A 20,956-nucleotide genomic window follows, 5' to 3' on the forward strand; every position below is an offset into this window, starting at 1 on the left:
TTTAATAGTTCAAAGGGATATATTGTCTGGGTTAATGTTGTATAACATGGCAAAAAACCTTGTAATTAACTGCCAGTACATTTTCTGCTATTTTTAAAATATTTCTCTATATTTTATGTATTGTACATTATATTATTTCCAAACTACTAAAATGTCAATGAAAGTCACTATGTTAAAGTGTAGAGTTGAATTTTCAAGAACCGGCAGAGCAGAGATCAACATTCATTTATTCTTTTTTTTTCGGCTTAGTCTCTTTATTATTCTGGGGTCGCCACAGCGGAATGAACCGCCCACTTATCCAGCATATGTTTTAAACAGCGGATGCCCCTCCAGCTGCAACCCATCACTGGGAACATCCATACACACTCATTCACACACATACACTACGGTCAATTTTAGCTTACCCAATTCACCTATAGCGCATGTTTTCGGACAGTGGGGGAAACCGGAGCACCCGGAGGAAACCCACAAAAACATGGGGAGAACATAAAAACTCCACATAGAAATGCCAACTGACCCAGCCGAGGCTCGAACCAGCGACCTTCTTGCTGTGAGTTGATCATGCTACCCACAGCTCCATCGCCATATAATGGAATTCACAACTCTAAATAAATAAAATAACAGTTGTGAATCACAAAATACAGACGCTATTAATTAAAAAATATTTTGCAACCTCACATCAACCTTTTGTGTTTTATTAATGTCTACTACACCTACAACACCAACCGTAAACCCAAACTACTAACGACGTAAATCCCTCTCCAGGCTGCAGCAAAACCTACTTGCCAGGCCTGGTCCTCTCTCATCATTTTACTCACGTAACTCCTGCTTTTATCTTTCCTTTAAGATTTAACATTTCATCACCTTAGAATTATAAGGTTCTATCTGAGTTCTGAAAGATTTTGAGATATTGAGCTTCAAAGTTTTTGCATTCCATATAGCAAACAATGTGTACAGTTCTCTTTCATACATTAACATGACAGAGACCCTAAGGGTTCTCTAAGTGTAAATGATCAAAGTTCTTTTACATTTGCAAATTGGAGTAAAAAAAAACATGGTAAATGCAGATAGAACCTTCTCGTTCTGAAAAGTCATTTTCCGCAATACAATCAAAAATACATAAGTTGGTGTTGTAACAATATGTTGATGCTTGAGAAAGTAAAATTTTGGCTTTCTATAACATTTATTTCATGTTTTAGGATGAATATTATTTCTTGACCAAATTAAGCATGCAAGGCTGAGCTAAATATTTTTTCCAGTGCAGCAGTTAATTTTATGTAATTAATATGTTAATATTTATTAGATTTTATGCTTTATATGAATTATTGAATTATATTTATTAAATTATATGCCCCCTGAATTAAATTAAGTGTTTACCCTCCTAGGCTTGATATTAAATTTAAAGACTTTAAAAGAAACAGACGATGACCAAATGAGTTAAATAAACACTGAAAAGTGTTTCACTGACTATATGTTTATTTATTTATTTATTTATTTATAATTTTTAAACAGGAAAGGATTAAAAGATAATCAGGCCTGACTCAGCATGAATGCTGTTTTTAGCAGGTTCCTGCTCTGCAGAACATAAAAACAGACAGACATCTCATCCATCAACACAGTACAAGCAATCACCAAACATATAAAATAAAGAAAAGCAGGCTACTATCTCAGTGGCTACAGCAATAGTTGACCATCAGATGACAAGCATGGGATTTTTTAAAAAGTCTCAGTGTCGGGATTGTTTTGAGATGTTGTGGGATCTCATTCTAGGCTCTTGTGAAAACATAAAAGAAAGATAACTGTCCATAAGTTTTTAAAAGCCGGTACTGGCAAACATCAATTTGTTACAGATCTGGTGGAACGATCAGTCCTTGTGTTGAGTTTTGGTACCAATGCACAAAAGGCTGCTGAGGTAGAGCTATTTAAAATTTGATAGTACAGTTTGATACCTGTGTTCATAATGTAGTTTTGAAATGTTAAAGCTTTAGAAAGTGATAGAGCAAAACAGAGATGTGTCCATCCAGAAAGTCTGTTGTGGATCTTATAGGCCCTATTGTACAGTCTAGCTATTGGCTCCAAGATATCGTTAATGTTGTTTTCTTGTGTTTACGTAGATGACTAAGGCCACTGTGTAAATACACAGTACACTTATGATCTTATTGCCACATTATATCATTACGATAACATGATATTGTTCCCTTCAGTGATTTCCTGAAGATGAATACCAAAAATAACACAACTGGAGTAACTACAGCAGTCGCAATCGTCGATCTCAAATTAAGTAAGAGCTCGCAATGACATATGATGATGTGTGTGTAACGGAGGCCATGAAGCTAGTGAGTGCTGTGCAGGTAAACCTCACTCCTCTGACCTCTAAAGCTACTCTAGCGACAGATGCTAAAGGCCATGGTCTGTAACCTGACTCCCATGCGGAAGGTCGCCGGTTCGATACTAGCTCAGAGTGGGTTAGGACCGGTGGGGTTACATGTGCAGGTAGATTTTGAAGCTCTTCCCCTTCACACTCTGTTTCAAAGGCCAATGGGAAGGTTGTAGGTGTAAAATTTAATTAGATTTGGGCCATATTTTTTACTTGTTCTAAAACTCTACAGAATATATATTTTTAGAATTTTTCTTTTTAAATGTTGCAAATTACTACAAAAAAGGAATGACTCATCTATATCACATTCAAGCAGAGTTACATGGCTACAAAATAGCAGCTCCTAAAACTTTTTTTATCCAGTATATGGCAATTAATCACCTTTAAGAGCTTAGTTTGAGAAAGAAGTGAAGAAAGAAGTCATCAAAATGGTTTTATAGTTAACTATTGTTTTACTCCCGAACACTGTTATGCGTAAACTTATGCATGTTGTTTTATTATGCATACTGCCATTCAAATATCTTACAACATATCAACAGTGAGGTCCATACAACAATATGGGTAATGATATAAAAGAATACTATTGATGGAGAACAGCAATCTTTAAAAGCCAATGCAATATTGGTCTACCTTTTACTCATGTTCTTTTTAACATCATTAAAATGTTAATGATGCTGGAAGGATCAAGGCTGCCAAATACTACAGTGAAATAAATCAATTTCTACATTTAATGTACTATTGTATGATTATTTTATTAATTGTTCATCATTTATATTTGATTTGGATTTGTAATTATTCATTAGACATATTGTATTGCATACATTGTATTACATATTGTCGTCACCATGTCTTTGCTTTGCAGGTGATTGGTTAGTTTAGATTAGATAAGATTTATTTTTTGGTAAGACTAATACGGCACAGTGCTTTTTAAATGTGTGAAGAGGAAAAAAAATGATGACTGTAAAATAATTCAAGTGAAGATGGATCTTTTTAGGAAGAACTCTCTCTGTTCATCTGATACTGTAGATGTTGATGCCACAAATGTGGAGGTTTTGGGAGATTCAAATAAAAGCGTGTAAGATAATGTGATGTTTTGCAAAACAGAATGAAGAAATAAAAAGTGTGGATCAATTTTGAGTTTTATTTTGGTCAAGTTGGTATTTTACTCAAATAGCCATAAATTTTATTCTGTAACATTATCAGTTGTTATTAACATTCAGCTATGAAATAATTAGAGTTTCTTTATTATAAATATTTAACAGGTTCATGAATTAATTTTTTTTTATTTTAAGATCTGTCATTTTCTTATATGTGTGAAAATATTTTAATTTTATATTCCCTATTTTCTCTTTATATAAAAAATCTTATATAATCTTGTATAAATAAAAGAAGCTTAATTATACATTGTAAAAAAAAATCAAGAATTTTATGGTTTTTCAGCTGGGGTCCTTGAAAAAATTAAAATAACGTCTGTTAAATTACAGACTTTTACTATAAATAACAGCAATTGAATTACAAAAAATTACCAGAAGTTGAAATTTAAGGGCATTTCTGTTATTTAATGTCAGTTATTTTACCGTAAACTTCTGTAATTTAGCTGTTTTTTTACTTTTTTTTTCTGGCACCCCAGCTGCTGATAATAAACCGTAAAATTACAGATTTTTTTTAGGAAAGCAGCAGACAGCATTAGAATCCAATACACAAACAGAAATGCCTTGATGTCTGTTTTAAGTTACAAGACAAATAATTCACATTTAGCTAATTTTGGAATTGGCAACCAAATTTATGATACTGATAAATCATTATGAATAATGCAACCTGAAACATTTTTGTCATGAAGCAGTCACAGTTATAAAATATTTTAACCTTATGGCCTCAATAAAGTGTGCTTGTAACTTTAAATCTTTAAACACTAAGTATATTTATACAGTGGAACACACAAAAGTGAAGATCACATTCTACCTTTGTGAGGCAAGATGAACTCGGTATAATCTCTACATTAAAAAAAGTCAGGTCTGATATTTTTCTCTTTTTTGTAAAAAGTTTATTGTTTTGTTAAATCATGTAATCTCTTGACTTTAAATTCACTTCACTGTATGCAGCCATTTGTCTGTCGTTTGATCTTCTTGCCGGTGAAACAGAGGCAAAACTCACAGCTGCATAATTCACATCTGAATCTCTAATCTGAAAAAAAATAAATAAAATGAGAAATACACGAATATATATATATATATATATATTTGTTTTTTTTTTCCTGATTAAGAAACAAATCACATTGTTATTAATGTAGTTGTAATATTCATTGGGTTAGAAGTAGGATTGTGTACTGTAGATTCTAATAACATTTTCCAATAAGGCTCCATGTCAGTAATTTCTAAATATTCATAATTAAAATCATATTTGCATTAGGTAATACAATTTATAACAGAACCGAACAAAAACAAACCAATTCTTTAGTAATATTTAAAAAGATACAACAGATTACGTACAGTTTCTTATTTCTAAATATTGCTAATTGTCGTTAATGCATTAAACAGTGTTAACTAATGGAAGCTTATCACAAATTGTTACCAGATTCCATTTTTATAAGAATAACAATAAATTACCTCACATGATGGAGATGCTACATTTTCAGGTCCTTTAAAATGTGCAGAACATTTGGGTTCAATTTTGACAAACATTTGTGATTGCATATTTAACAATTTTGCATATTAAACTGTTTGTGTGTATAGATTTTACCTCTGTGCCTTTTTCTCCGATGTATGCAGCGATCAGCAAGAAGTGTGATAGTTACCAGCACAAAAACAACATTGGAGAATATTAAGCATTCCTTTTGAAATTTGCTATCTGAAATAGAGAAAAAATATACAACAATTTAAAAATAAAGCAACAAGTAAGTCAAAATATAAAGTTCTACTAAATACTGCATTGCCAGAATCAAAATCCTTTTATTAGAACTGTGTGTATTGTGCAGAATGCTTTCTATGGCGCAAAATACATGACTATGACTTAAGCTTAAAGATCACGGCATTAGATAAAATATCAAACCAGGTGACTCATTTCTCTATTAAATTCTATTAAATTTAATATATATTTTTTTTAAATAAGCAATACAGAGACCCTGGACCATAAAACCTTTTGTTTTATGCCGCATTGGTATATTTATGGTAAAATACATAGTATAAGTTAAAATTATAGATTATTATTTTATGCCAAAATGATCAGAATATTAAGTAAATCTCATCTTTCATGAGGAAATTTTGTAAACTTTCGACTGTAACTATATCAAAACGTAATTTTGGATTAGCAATATGCATAACCCTCATAATCTAGATATTCAAATAGTTGTATCTTGAACAAATATTATGCTCGCACAAATCATGTCATTGGAAAGCCTTTTATTTTAGCCAATTTGTAAACTTTCAGATGCATATCTCAATTTTCAAAACTTTACCATTATTATCCTTATGACTTTACCCTTATGGTTTTGTGGTCCATGTACTGTACACAGTTCACAAAACAAAAAATACATTTTACAAATACATGTATAATGACAAATCTGCACACACACATTTAAAAAAATAAATAAATTATAATGTATGACTGACACAAAACTGCTGTGAACTTAAGGAGAATTCATTCATCATCATCATCATCTAAAATGCCACTGGTTGAAAAAAAATCACCAGAAAAAAGTGCAGTTTTTGTTTGCAGTTTTTGTTTGCAGAAGTCATGCTTGATATTTTATATCTAATAATGCAAGGATATTTATAATGTGTTTTGTTGTGGCTTAATGATACAATCACTATCTTGAACCACAGCTCTGGTTCAACATAGTGACAGGTAACAAGTTACCAAAACAGAAAAGTGAAGGACTAATAGTTTAGAAAATTATAGAAATTAAAAGAAGAATTACCAGCACCTTTAACGGTGGTTCCATTTGGAATATTCTCACATGCCATGTTGACGTCTTGAGTTCCTTGGAAATAACAAATTAAATGATGTTATATGGTTAAAAAAGTCTATTCCCTCACAAAATAGTAGAATGAATATATTTTACCTTGTAGCATCAGATGTGCTCCAGAGATAAACTGTATTAAATTCAAGAAAACCGTCCCGCAGTAGTATATTCCAGTGTCCTGCTTGGTGGCAGCTGTGATGTTGAGGTGAAAAGAGTCTTCACTTGATAAAATACTGAATCTCCCATCTTTAAATTTATCTTCAAATATGACATCACCCTTGTGGTTGTATGATATTGTGATTGCTCTTGGGATCTGTCCGGTGCTCTGTTTATACCAAACCAATGTGTTGCCAACACTTTTTCTGGTCGAGAAGCATTTGATGATAACATCATCTCCCAGCTGAAATGTTTGTAATGAGACAATTTCAGCACTGTGGTTAGACTGGACTCCAGCTACAACAAATCAGTGAGATTTCAACAATTAAAATGATGTATGGAACTCCAATAAATAAATATTTTTTTTATTTAAACAGTCAAAAGAGAAATAAAAAAGCTACTTACAAGCCAAACACATCAAAATGACCCAAAAGATCATGTCTGAAGCAATGGATGTGTGAAAATCCTCTTTAGAAGACTTGCCTCTGATGTGATAGGTCACTTTCAAACCAAGACAGACTGATCTGTCTGAAACTGTGATTGGTTGAAATCGACCTGATATCTCTCAGCTCACTCCCAAATTGAAGCAAAATGTCATGATCAATGTCTTATTTGCTTTATTGTATATAATAATAGTGGTTAATGCATTGGGTCAATGGGTCAACTTTGCACAATGATCATACTGTTTTTACACTGTACTACAGAAAAAAAGAGTAGTAATTTACAGTAGCTCTACAATCCTACTAAAGTTAATAAAAATAGTTTAAGGAGCCTATTGTCTTCTTGAATGCAAATGGCCAATATATATAACATTATTTTAGCTTGAAATGTGTTTATGTGTAAACAACATTAAATTATTGAAAAAAAGGAATGAGAAACCGCAGTGAAATCAAGTCCAAGATTATTTTTTTACATATTTATTTAAAAAAATAAATTATTATTATCAATATTATTAAATTAGTTTTAACACTCTGACATGAATAACAACAATTAAAATACTACCCAAGTTGTATTTCAAGTTTATATATAGAGTACATTTGAGATATAAATCAAGAATTACAGTATGTGCCACAAATTTGAGTTCCTTTGTTGTTGTTGTTGTTGTTGTTGTTGTTGTTTTGATAAACGTCTGTACTGTACAAAAACAGTTTGTGGTTTACTTGTTATTGTTTTTTTAAAGATGGCTATCAGAGACAACCACTGACCTCATGAGCACCATATTTAGCAATTGTCGACAAAAACAGGTCACGACAGCAAAAACATATATCCTGTGCACATGTGAGTGAAAGTGCAAGTCACATTTACATACAACACTGTCTCTAAAGGGTTTCACGACCACAGTGTTACCTCGTTGGAAAAAGTGAGAATGCAGACGACCACTGCATTTTTAGATGTCTTCTGCATTGCTCGCTTGAGTGGGTGTTTTTGACAACCACAGATTTGACATGGAACAAAACTATATCCTGCTTAAAACTGATAAAAACATAAGACTGTAAAAAAGTGGAATCTGCAACTATGAATAATATGCATACACTTATTTAACATAAAGCATCTAATCAGCCAATCACTCTGCAGCAGCTCAATGCATTTATGCAGATGGTCAAGAAATCTGATGAAGTTTAAACCAACCACCAGAATGAGGAAAGAAGGTGATTTAGATGGGTTTAAATTTGGTGTGGTTGTGTTAGTGTCAGAAAGGCTTGTCGGAGTATTGCAGAGTCTGCTGATCCAATGGAATTTTTCCAGAATGAGAGAATGGACACTTTGCACATGGTGGTTGTTATGCATTTAAAGATCAACAGCTTTTTAAATACTCTAAGACATACAAAAACATACATTTAATTAAGCTATACTTGGTATTATATCAAATATGCATCAAATTACAAAAAAAAAAAAAGTTAATGCTTATTTGAGATGCTTCTAATGCTATGTCCGGGACTGTAAATTTGACATTGTTTTCTCTTCTGACTGCTGATTTCAGTCTCACACATTTTTTTTTTCTGAAAGTCATGAAAATACTAGTTTTCTTTTGTTGTTTGTGCAAATTTGAATGCAATAATTAATAATAATAACAATAATAATAATAATATATGTGGCACTTTTAACTATGCTCTAAGTTTGCCCAACTATAATAACCTCTGCTGCTGAGAAATATGAAAATGGTGATCCTCATTCTGTTGTGTCCTGTTTGTGTGGGCCCTAATGAGCCAGTATAGTAATTGGGATTCTAAACTCTCAAAAAAGCATTATACCTACCTGATAAAGTGCTAAACTGAGGTTCTGACCTTCTGTCATCATAAATCTCAGAATGCACTTTGAAAAGAATAGAAATGTGACCATGGCCAAATTGCTCTGTCCATCATCATGGCTTTCTAAACACACCTATATATCTACTGAGTATGTCTGTTGTTCTGTCTCTCGCTCTACTCCACCAATGTTTAATGGCCATCTGGTACACTGTGCCATCTAACATACAGGTAGATGCTGTCCAGTACAGGTATTATTTCTCAGTTCAAATTTGCAATGTGCTTTGAGAGTCTAGAAACATGCTATAAAATAACTATTATTTGTCTTCTTATTCCTATTATTAGCAGTAGTAGAAGTGCTGTAATCGTCCTGTAGATATAACTCATAATTCAGTTGTATGTGTTAAATATTAAACTGATTAAAAATTTAAATATTCTCATAAACTTTCCTATTAATTACTATTGTGTGTGTGTGTGTGTGTGTGTGTGTGTGTGTGTGTGTGTGTGTGTGTGTGTGTGTGTGTGTGTGTGTGTGTGTGTTAAAATGTATTTTAAAATGGTTTAATTTCTTTTATTTAGCTTTAGCTCCCTCTTGTGGATAGATTGTGACGAACAAAAACATTGACTAAAATTCAGCTTTTTGACACTCCTACTGTATACCTGCTCTCTATACTAAAATCTGCTCACCCTTTGCAGTTAATTTACAATCTAAGAAGCAGATATTATATCTGAAAGATTTTAGCGGAATGATTACAATCCCTTTGAAAGAGATGAAAAACCATATAACTTACAATAAAAACAAAATTATTACCGCCTAACCACACACATATGTCTTATGAAGCAAAATGTTCAGTATGTGCAAGAAAAGTATCATTATTTAAAATGTTACTTAATATTTACCTTATCCAAAGCATCAGAAAACAGCCCAGAGCGATTTCCGTTACCAGTCCAATGAACAGATTCCTTTCATTGAATGAACCGGTTCACTAAATTAAACAGACCTGACCGAGTCACTCTGACTTAAAAACAAATAAACCTGCGTATATTATCATTTGAAGACACTTTTTGAGAACTAACTCCGAATTTAACCCAACAGTGCTGACCAGAAGAAACCAGACCAAAAAAAAAACTGTCAGCTAGTCACGAGCTCATGCGTGAACCGAGTACGTTACTGAAAAGTCAAATGATTAAAAACTTCTTCTTTCTTCTTCTTCTTCTTCCTCTTCTTCTTCATCTTCTTCTTCTTTTTCGTTTTATAGCGGGTGGCAAGGATTAAAACTAAAGGTTTTGGCACTTTTATGGTTGCCGTGGTTTGAAATATTTTTTTTTAAATACAAATCTATTTACATTATTTGTTTATTGTTTTACATCATTATTTAGGGATTCATAATTGTGAGTAATTGCACGATAACTAAACAGGTGAATTATGCTGAGTTTCACCCTGTTGAAAAACAGCATATGGTTAGGTAGGTTTTGAATCATGGCTGCTGGATTGAGCTCTTACTGGTCATAAACTGGTTTAATATGTTTTAATGGTCATCTGATGGTCAGGACCATCCAGGAACAACTCATGGCATGCAAGAACCAAATTGAGCCAGCTCAAATGAGCAGTCATGGTTTAAAAACCCACCTAACAAGCATATCTTGTTTTTGTATCTCAGAGAAGATTTCAAGATTTTTTAATTCTTGAAATAATGTCTGAAATCAGACACACCAGGCCTGTGAAATCGGGACGACTCCAACCATGTTGAGACACATCATTTCACTTGAGATTAGCACTTTGTGAAACATTAAAATAAACTTTGATGTAACCTATATTACAACACAGTGAGTGGTAACAATAAATATTGTCATTGACACAACACACACACACAAAAAAAAATGCCCAGCTCTGAATTCATCTGGATTCAGAGGGTCAAGTTTGTCTGAAGCTGCAGAATACAGATAATACTGCTGTTAGTGATCTTAGTTTTTATAACTGGTGATTTAACTTTTTAAGATCTCAATGTATAGGGTATTATTTTGTTTTGCATGTTTTATCTCTCTGAGCAACTATGTCATTTAACTACAGCCTTATTTTGTTTCTTCATAGCAGAGATGTGTTTGTGAGGATGCTTTTGTCTAAAATGCTAATTATGCTGGTAACATAATTAAAATTTTACACTTGTCATATTATTGTTTATATTGATAATCATTGTAGTGTTAATGTTAAGCCTATAGTCACTGTTATTGTTTATTTCATAAATATGTTGTAAATGTCAAGGACACACATATTTCTTAAAAGTTGTGTATATTTGTGTTTTTGTTATAAACTCAAGTAATGTTGTATAATGTGTATGTTAATTTATATTATAAAATCATAATATGTAATATAATGCAAAGCAGAGAATGTGCACCCTTGTAATAAATGAAAGAGTTGCTATTGGAGAATACAGATCACGTTTTGAGTTATGTGAAGTGCGGGACCATTGCATTATGGGTGAAACTGACATGGTGGCAGAGAGAAGCCAACGATACAGAGCCAGAGAGAGAGTTAATTAATCTGCATGGTCTAAGAGGGCGCAGGGGTAATTTATATTTAATTCTGTTACATTTTGTGTATAGCGTTGTATTATGTGAATTTACATAAATAATGTTGTGTAAAGACTGATGTTACTGGATTCATAGTTGTCGCACATATTCATATGCATATCAGCGAACATTTAAGTGAGAGACTGTAAAAAAGACTCTGAGAAATGCATATTTTTTATGTTATATGTTCTAATTCTTGTAGTTTTCACGGTGTCTACTGCAAAGAGAGAGAAAGAGAGAAACAAATAAACAGTAACGACATCAGTATGAAGCGTGGCTATCATTTTATTTAGACCAGTGCAGCTACATATGTCATTATGTTCTCAATAAAATACTCCTCAAGAATTCACACTTAGCTGATGATTAATTATAAGCGTGTTTGGCATGCTGTCCCGAGAGAGAGAGCTCTGAACTCATAAGATCCTCGAGCCCGGGGCCCCCTCCCGTTGCAAGGCAAGAGGGGAGTTTGAGCTTAGGTAGATCTTGCAAACTCCCCTGCTTGGAGTAGCTAATGAACAGATAGTGATTGCTCTTAAGAAATAACAGTTTACTAGGATCACATCTATGACGCCGATTTGGATTTAGTCAATTGACTTAAGTTGCATGTTTTTGGACAGTGGGAGGAAACCAGGGGCCCTGGGGGAAACCCACGTGAGCACTTGTAGAACATGCAAACTCCGAACAGAAACATCAGTTAGCTTAGTGAGGACCTAGTTCTTGCTGTGAGGCGACAGTGCTAACCACTGGGCCACCGTGCCACCCATCTAGGAAAGTAGGAGTAGGGGTGGAAGGAGGGATTCTTCAAAACAAACATGACTTTGATAAGGAACTTAGGGTATTTATCATGACAAAGGAATCGTCTGATTGGAGGATCATGAATTGGCTAATGCACGGCCAGCTGTGTTCAATCATAAGCACGTGATCCTCTCAAAATTAGTTTATGAATAAACCCCACGAATGTAGTTGTTTGATCAGATTCTACTTTTTATTGTCTAAGGGTTTTTCTTTTAATTAGAAATTATTTTTACATAACACACAAAAGTAAGATGAACTCTTTATGTTCTTACATTTGCTTTAAATGATGCTTTTGAAATGTCAATATATATATATATATATATATATATATATATATATATATATATATATATATATATATATATATATATATATATATATGCACTTTTTGACAGTAAGTCAGAAACATTTATGAAGAGAATATTCTAAACCATATTCTGATCCCTTGACAGATGCTTGTTGTTTGATCGCCTTGCTGGAGGGACAGAGGCAAAACTCACAGCTGTGTAATGTGAATTTCCGATCTGTGAAAAATAACAGACAGACAGACAGACAGAGAGACAGATAGATAGATAGATAGATAGATAGATAGATAGATAGATAGATAGACAGACAGACAGACAGACAGACAGACAGACAGACAGACAGACAGACCAAAGTTAACAGGACCATTAATATTCATATGATGCAGTGTCACCCTAAATTCAGCCTTCAATGATAAAGAAATTGAATTACCTTGTTTAACAAAGATGTAACTTCAATTGGTCCTTTAAAATAAGCATAAAATGAAAGACATTGCGTTTAATATAATGCATTCATGATGGGGTATTTAGTAAGTTTGCACATGATATTGGTTTATTACATTATTTTAGGATTAATGTCTCAGTTAATATCATTTAAAGCATGGTTAAACATTAAAAAGTTAAATAACTTAAAGTTGACTTTACAACCTTACTTTAATAAAAATACACGAATGTTGTCAAGACTTATTGATCATATAATATTTTACAGTGCAGAAGGTGTGGGAAACAGAAAGTATGTGTGAATTTTACCTTTTAGGCTTTTTCTCCAGTATTTGCAGTGATCAACAGTGAGTGTGATAATTATCAACACAATAAAAGTCGAGGATATCAGACAAAGTAGCATAAAATCCCGTACTTTTTGGCTATTGCTGTCTAAAATGAAAAAAAAATAGATTAAAAAAAGGCATTAAGTGACAGTGTACATCTTAAAGTGGAGTTCTTCGATTAAAAACATGTGTGTGTGAGTGTGTGTGTGTGTGTGTGTGTGTGTGTGTGTGTGTGTGTGTATATATATATACACACACACACACACACACACACACACACACACACACACACACACACACACATATATATATATATATATATACATATATATATATATATATATATATATATATATATATATATATATATATATATATATATATATATATTAGAACTATATATTATATATATGTTAGAACTGCATATAACTATTTAGTGTGGGATCATACTTTTACATTTCTTGAAATGATATTAGGGTTATTCTCAGAAAACCATTAAACAACACAACACTTAGGATTTAAAAAATAAAAGCTTAGTTATTTAGTACATAAAAACAAGAACAAAATACAACTATGTTCTCTACCAAGTACAGTTTTCAACTAAAGAATTATTATAATTTATTTTCATTCATTGTCCTTCAGTTTAGTCCCTTTATTCAACAGGGGTCGCCACAGTGGAATTAACTGCCAACTTTTCCAGCATATGTTTTATACGGCGGATGCCCTTCCAGCTGCAACACAATACTGGAAAACACCCATACACACTCATTCAAACACATACACTACGGCCAATTTAGTTAATTCAATTCACCTATATCGCATGTGTTTGGACTGTGGGAGATACTGAAGCACCCAGAGGAAACCCACATGAACATGGGGAGAACATGCAAACTCCACACAGAAATGACCCAGCCGGGGCTCGAATCAGCAAGTCTTCTTGCTGTGACGCGACAGTACTAACCAGTGAGCCACTGTGTGGCCTATTATTTCGTTATAGGAAGTATTAAAATAGGAATATGAAATAGTTGACTATATGATAGCAATTAAATGAGAAATTACCAGCCATTTTAATAGTCGTTCCATTCATAACTGGTATCTTTCTGTAATCCATATTAACATCTTTGGACTCAGCTCCTTAATCATAAAAAAAAACCATTTTTTTTTAGAATTTAAACGACTTTTGTTAAAACTATATTCCATCACAAAATCTGTGAAATAAAAGGTTATAGATATATATGGTTACTTTATATTTTTTACCTTGTAGCATCAGATGTGCTCCAGAGATAAACTCTATTAAATTCAAGAACACCGTGCCGCAGTAGTATATTCCAGTGTCCTGCTTGGTGGCAGCTGTGATGTTGAGGTGAAAAGAGTCTTTACTTGATAAAATACTGAATCTCCCATCTTTAAATTCATCATCAAATATGACTTCACCCTTGTGATTGTAGTATGATATTGTGATAGCTCTTGGGATCTCTCCAGTGCTCTGTTTATACCAAACCAATGATTTGCCAACACCTTTTCTGGTCAAGAAGCATTTGATGATAACATCATCTCCCAGCTGAAATGTTTGTAATGAGATGATTTCAGCACTGTGGTTAGACTGGACTCCAGCTACAACAAATCAGTGAGATTTCAACAATTAAAATGATGTATTAAGTTCCAATAATTGAATAAGCATATATTTAAACAGTCAAAAGAGATATAAAAATGCTACTTACAAGCCCAACACATCAAAATAACCCAAAAGATCATATCTGCTGCAATGGACGTCTGAAAATCCTCTTTAGAAGACTTGCATGTGATGTGATTGGTCACTTTCAAACCAAGACACACTGAAATCAAACTGTGATTGGTTCAACCTGATATCTCTCAGCTCACTCGCAAATCGAAGTAAAAGAATGTTATGACCAATGTTGCCATATTGTCTATAATAAAAATGGTAATAAAATAGTTTGTGTGTGTGTGTGTGTGTGTGTGTGTGTGTGTGTGTGTGTGTGTGTGTGTGTGTGTGTGTGTGTGTGTGTGTGTGTGTGTGCGCGATGCATGTTGTTTTTAAGATTTATTTTTAATAATAAACTGTTGTTAGTCTATGTAAATTATTTGTGCACTGGACACAAATTTGAGTTTCCTTTTGGTGTTGTTGTTGTTATTTGTCTATACAAAAGCAGTTTGTGGTTTCTTGTTTTTTAAAGATGGCAGAAACGACCACTGACCTCATTAGCACCATATATAGCAATTGTCGAAAAGACGGCAGGAACTTATATCCTGTGTACACGTATGTGAAAGTGAATGTCACGATACAACTCTGCCTCAAAAGTGTTTCACGACCACAGCGTTATCTCATTAGAAACAGCAAGAATTCAAACGACTGTTGCACAGACCTCGTCTGCATTGCTAGCTTGAGTGGGTGTTTGGGACAATCACAGATTTGACAAATAACAAAACTATAACCATAAAAAAGATGACATCATGAGACTATAAAAACTTTAAAAGAGGTCATCAGGTTCTTAAATCATATGTAGATTTTTTTAGTTAAAAAAATGTAGGTGCATTTAAAAAGCTATACTTCATATTTTATCATCTTTGCATTAAATTACAAAAGAAATAGGTGATGCTTATTTGAGGTGTTTTTATACAGTGTCTTTGTTCAGGACAGCAAATTTTGCATTGTTCTTTCTGTCTGCTGTTATCAGTCTCACACAATTTTTGCATAATTTAATGTCACTTCAGGCAGTTTTTCTTTTAGTGAGTTTAGCACGGAGCCACTTTATATGAAAGGTAAATTAATTTCAAAGTAGCCCATATTTACAGCACAAAACTATTTTTAATTATAAAGCACATTTTTTAGATGGTATTAGCTTTATATGGCCCGTTTTAACTGAGGGGTACAGTACGGAACAATATGGTATGCTTTTATGTCTGTTTCCACTGTCTAAAGCAGGGGTCACCAACCAGGTGGCCCGCGAGGATCACGAGTTGCCCGTGGGCCTGTTATGAAATTAGCTTACCATAGCACCACATACCAGTAAGCTGCATCTAATATTTTTTGTAGCTATTCTTTTTAAATCACACTTGAATTGGAGTAAAATTGAAAATGACATTAAGTTTTATATTAAAAAAAACTTTTAAAAACAATTTCAGACAAATGAAGTGTTGCATATTGATATTTATCTGTTTCCAATCAATGTTGACAACTATTGTGAGAAATCATTAACATGATCAGTGTCTTCACATAGATGAATATCATTAATTAATAATAATAATTTAGCAAATTTGTTATTAGGAAGTGTGTATCAAACTGGTAGCCCTTCACATTAAACGATACCCAAGAAGTAGCTTTCAGTTTCCAAAAGGTTGGTGACCCCTGGTCTAAAGGTACCAAAAAGTGAACTACTGTAACACTTTTTAGCCTGATAAAGGTGACCCATACCGTACCGAACCATACCACTCAGTGGAAACGAGGCAATAGTGTATAGTGAATATACAACCAATGTTACCTTGTTTTTCCTTCTCTGTTCTTTTGGTTTTTGTATTGCTTTGGCACAATAACACAAAATGCAAAAAAGACTAAAAGATAAATTCCAGCTTTGACTTTTTTAGTTCATAGAAAAAGTCAGATTTTCCACTTTGTCTGAAGCTGCAGATCACAGACAATAATGTTGTCAATGATCTTTATATTCTTACTGGTCATTTTGCTTCATGGGATCCCCAATGCATTGTTAGAAACTATGGGTTTTTAATTTTGTTTTGTAGTTTGTTTATTTTTTACATGTAGCGAATAAATGTCAGGTGACTTTGTCAGAGAGGAGGACTTATTTGTCTAAAGTACAAAGCAGGTAAGAGACAAAAACATACAAACTGCATCTTCAATTTACTCAGTTGACACTACTAGGCCCGATTTATTATTATTTCATTAGGACAGTAAGGTCTGACTTTGCTTAGACAAAAGTCTTGTCATTTAACAGAAATAATGTACAGTGTAGAATATAAAGTGGTGACTCAGTGGTTAGCATTGTTGACTCACAGCAAGAAGGTTGCTGGTTCGAGTCCCGGCTCGGTCGGTTGGCATTTCTGTGTGGAGTTTGCATGTTCTCCCCGTGTTCACATGGGGTTTCCTCTGGATGCTCCGGTTTCCCACACAGTCCAAAGACATAGGTAAATTGAATAAACTAAATTGGCCATAGAAAAAATGTGTGAATGAATGTGTGGATGTTTCCCAGGGTTGCAGCTGAAAGGACATTCGCTGTGTAAAACATATGCTGGATAAGTTGGCAGTTCATTCCGCTGTGGTGATCCCTGATGAATAAAGGAACTAATAAGGTAAATATTAGGAAAATGAATGAATGAATAGAATATAATGTCATGGCGCAGTGGAAACGGAATGAATATTGTGTATGACTCCTATGAGCTTGGAGGACTGCATCCATACATCTCTGCAATGACTCAAATAACTTATTAATAAAGTCATCTGGAATGGCAAAGAAAGCATTATTGCAGGACTCCCAGAGTTCATCAAGATTCTTTGGATGATCTTCAAGGCCTTCTCCATCTTACTCCAGACATGCTCAATAATGTTCAATTCTGGGGACTGGGCTGGCCAATCCCAAATCATTTTGACCTCCTTTCTTTTCAGAATTTTGATGTGGAGGGTGAAGTATGAGGAGCGCTGTCCTGCTGAAGAATTTGCCCTCTTCTGTGGTTTGTAATGTAATGGGCAGCACAAATATCTTGACAACTCAGGCTGTTGATGTTGCCATCCTCTCTGAAGATCTCTCGCTCACCCCCATACTGAATGTAACTCCAAACCATGATTTGCCCTTCACCAAACTCGATTGATTTCTGCGGGAATCTTAGGTCCATGCGGGTTCTAATAGGTCTTCTGCAGTATTCAAGATGATTGGGATGCAGTTCAACATGATACTGTATATCAGAAAAAATCTACCTTCTTCCACTTTTTCAAATGATCAACTAGAAGTCATGTTATTATTTGTTGCTTTTACAACTGGGATCGACGAAAAGACTTTTGTCAGGTAGTGTATAGATGGAAAAGGGCAATGGTTTCAGCTAAAATTATTTACTGTTCTACTGTAGAAAAAAGTCTCCTACCTCTTAGATCTGGTCTGAGGGTGAGTAAAAAAGAAACTTGTGATTACTGGGTGAACTTAACCTTTATAATCATATCAATAATAACATAGTCAATAGTTAAAGGTGTGTGTCTGAAATTTTTTGATTCTTCTAAAACTTAAAATACCATAAAAATACCATATATTTGCAGATATTTAACCCTTTCAATGTATGCAGACTCAGTCGACTCTTTAAGAGTATCTGGATGCAGACTTGGATTTGCAGGCTGAGACTGCATATCTCAAACTTGCAATGTCAGACACAATGCACTCAATGGAGCTAGTGATGTCACTGTTTATTAAAAGCATTGGATGCAGCTCCAAAAATTAGATTTCTGAGGACAATATCAACCTCTGGAATAAGAAGAGGGGTCTGGCTGCTGACTCGGTGCAGTGCAATCTGAGCTGCATGCGATGATTTTTAATGCGCTCACCTAACTCCACCCCTAACCCTACCCGTCACAGTGACATCACTCACTCCATTGAGTGCATTGTGTCTGAAATTGCATCGCTAATGCCAAGCTCAGACTGCATGATTTTGAAAGTAGTCGTGTCACAGATGTTTTCACACTGCATGACTATCTGAGCTGGTGTTTTGTCGCTGCTTTGTTTACACTGCAAGACAGAACGGCGACAGGGGGTTTCACATTGCATAACTTTACAATTGGAAGAATCACTGACAACTTCCTCCAAACTACGTCTCTCAACCAAAACACATGGTATATTTTTTGTTATTAACTACATAATGAGAAAGAAGCCTTTAATGGAGTAGAAAATGTACATATTTGCTCACCTGGGTTTGAAGGGAATTAGTATCTCCTCAACTTTCTTTTTTGACCCGGTTGTGATATTGCTCACATGACACGTCAAACAGACTCAGGTGATCCTGCCAAATTTACAATAGTTTTTCCTCCATTTTTTGAGTCCAAATAAACTGAAAAGGAGCGCTTTTAGCTTCTCCCCATTCACCCACTGGCCTGCAGGTACACACACAAACACTAGTCTAGTGGATGCTGCTCTCTCATTGGCTGTGATCGCAGATGTTATTTTCAGTCAAAACTCGATTTCACATGGCATTTAGCATGTCATATATCTCACAGGCATCGGCGACTCTTCAGCGATTCTCTCAGATCGCATCTATCGATAGTTCACTCATGTGAACCAGCTCCGATTTGCCTGTGATTTCAGGCATTTGTCAGCGATTTCTCAAAACCTATCGGCGAGTCAAAATCAAGCCTAAGGTCATGCAGTCTAAACTCGGCATAAGGATGTAATCTCAGCTTGCATCATAAAGGCTGCATCCAGATCCTATTGGTAATAAGCTGCAGATTTAGAGTTATCAAAATCCACATGAGGTGTGTTTTTAATTAGCAAATAACATGAACATTACAAATGTAAACATTAGCTGAGCAGCTTGAACGCTCGCTTCTTTAGGTGTCGTAAATCTGGCAATCTGCATCAAGTCATTTGCTGTCCCAATTCGCATACTTATACTACGCCCTAAAAGTATGTACTTTGTTTGTGAAGCAAAAGTTTATACTTTCGAGAGAGCAACAGAAGAATATGTAAGCTTTGGGACATACTACTTCCTCTTTACCAGATTTTTGTGTTGCTTAGTTAAGCCCTCTGTCAATCATCCACATAAATTCTTGATTTCCTACTTTATTGGGAAAGCAGCAGACGTCCAAACACGTCTTTATATAAGTTAAGTATTGTTTGTTGCAGATGAAATATAACACAATGCAATTTAAATATTTATTTGAATGAACAGTCATTCAAATATCTTTACCGAAGCCTCTCTACTTGACGGTTGGTCTCGCGAGTCCATCATGTTTGTAGTTTATTTACACTTTTCACACCCGTTTGTAGTTCCAATCGAATTCACGTCCAATGCTCAATTTATTGCTGGCAATATCAGCAGTTAGAGTATGTACAGTTCTACACTTAATTTTTTTACCGGAAATAGCAAACCATCCGGGAACCTCTGGCATACTCTTTTCAACATACTATGATTTGGGACATACTAATTCTATTTTCAAATACTACTTAGGACGGATAGTATGCGAATTGGGACGGCGCTATTGAATTTTTTTTCAATTTGGACTGCAACACTTAGTTCAACCCCTGGATGTCAATCCTACACCTTCATTTATTCATTTATTTATTCGCTGTGGGTTGCCACAGTGGAATGAACCGCCTTCTTATCTAGCAAATGTCTTATGCAGCAGATGCCCTTCTAGCTGCAACCCATCTCTGGGAAACATCCAAACACTCTCTTTCACACACATACATTATGGACAATTCTAGTTTACCCAATTCACATATACCACGTCTTTAAACTGTGGGGGAAACTGGAGCACCCAGAGGAAACTCACACGAACACGGGGAGAACAGGCAAACTCCACACAGAAAAGTACCAACTGATCCAGCCGTGGCTCGAACCAGCAACCTTCTTGCTGTGAGGTGATTGTGCAACCCACTGCACCACTGTGACGCCCAATTCCTAGACCTTTAAGACAAAAACTATTTTCCACACAAACACTTTTTGTCCAGTTAAAATGTTAAAAGTATTCAATGATTGAAAAACTTGAGTTGTAATAGCAAAATTAAAAGCAAACAGATTAAAATTAAACAAATTAAAACATTCTCATATAG

General features: G+C 34.3%; 3 protein-coding genes across 6 annotated transcripts in view; all 3 read right to left on the bottom strand.

Annotated features, from left to right (window-relative positions):
- nitr5 (novel immune-type receptor 5) overlaps positions 1 to 9,711 on the bottom strand; it is a 44,254-nt gene extending 34,543 nt beyond the window's left edge. The window contains exon 1 of the mRNA XM_087258602.1: positions 9,641 to 9,711. The gene's annotated coding sequence lies outside the window, so the exon portion shown is untranslated. The remainder of the gene's footprint in view (positions 1 to 9,640) is intronic.
- nitr6b (novel immune-type receptor 6b) lies at positions 4,399 to 9,961 on the bottom strand. 4 transcript variants are annotated; one of them, XM_087259166.1, is made up of 7 exons: positions 9,641 to 9,961; positions 6,900 to 7,063; positions 6,438 to 6,791; positions 6,300 to 6,356; positions 5,117 to 5,224; positions 4,984 to 5,015; positions 4,399 to 4,561 (listed from the first exon to the last, which is right to left on the bottom strand). In XM_087259166.1, the coding sequence occupies exons 2-7, from the start codon at positions 6,931 to 6,933 to the stop codon at positions 4,433 to 4,435; spliced, it is 714 nt and encodes a 237-aa protein (XP_087115292.1). In that variant the 5' UTR covers positions 6,934 to 7,063; positions 9,641 to 9,961; the 3' UTR covers positions 4,399 to 4,432.
- Positions 9,962 to 12,471: 2,510 nt separating this feature from the next.
- LOC137496253 (uncharacterized) lies at positions 12,472 to 15,015 on the bottom strand. The gene is made up of 6 exons (XM_087260781.1): positions 14,897 to 15,015; positions 14,433 to 14,789; positions 14,235 to 14,309; positions 13,159 to 13,281; positions 12,842 to 12,873; positions 12,472 to 12,630 (listed from the first exon to the last, which is right to left on the bottom strand). The coding sequence occupies exons 1-6, from the start codon at positions 14,928 to 14,930 to the stop codon at positions 12,532 to 12,534; spliced, it is 720 nt and encodes a 239-aa protein (XP_087116907.1). The 5' UTR covers positions 14,931 to 15,015; the 3' UTR covers positions 12,472 to 12,531.
- Between the last annotated feature and the right edge of the window lie 5,941 nt (positions 15,016 to 20,956).

This window comes from Danio rerio, chromosome 7, assembly GCF_052040795.2.
Source record: "Danio rerio strain M-AB ecotype USA chromosome 7, GRCz13ab, whole genome shotgun sequence".
Classification (NCBI taxonomy): domain Eukaryota; kingdom Metazoa; phylum Chordata; class Actinopteri; order Cypriniformes; family Danionidae; genus Danio; species Danio rerio.

Bases quoted from the DNA above. Each gene is read 5' to 3' on its own strand.
- nitr6b (XM_087259166.1), bottom strand. From the start codon at position 6,933: ATGATCTTTTGGGTCATTTTGATGTGTTTGGCTT. The intron at 5,225-6,299 runs GTGCTGGTAATT...TCTCTATTTCAG, and splicing joins AAATGGAACCACCGTTAAAG to ATAGCAAATTTCAAAAGGAA. The intron at 4,562-4,983 runs GTAATTTATTGT...ATTTTTTTTCAG, and splicing joins TAGCATCTCCATCATGTGAG to ATTAGAGATTCAGATGTGAA.
- LOC137496253 (XM_087260781.1), bottom strand. From the start codon at position 14,930: ATGATCTTTTGGGTTATTTTGATGTGTTGGGCTT. The intron at 14,790-14,896 runs GTAAGTAGCATT...GATTTGTTGTAG, and splicing joins TATTTTGATGTGTTGGGCTT to CTGGAGTCCAGTCTAACCAC. The intron at 12,631-12,841 runs GTAATTCAATTT...TATTTTTCACAG, and splicing joins TTACATCTTTGTTAAACAAG to ATCGGAAATTCACATTACAC.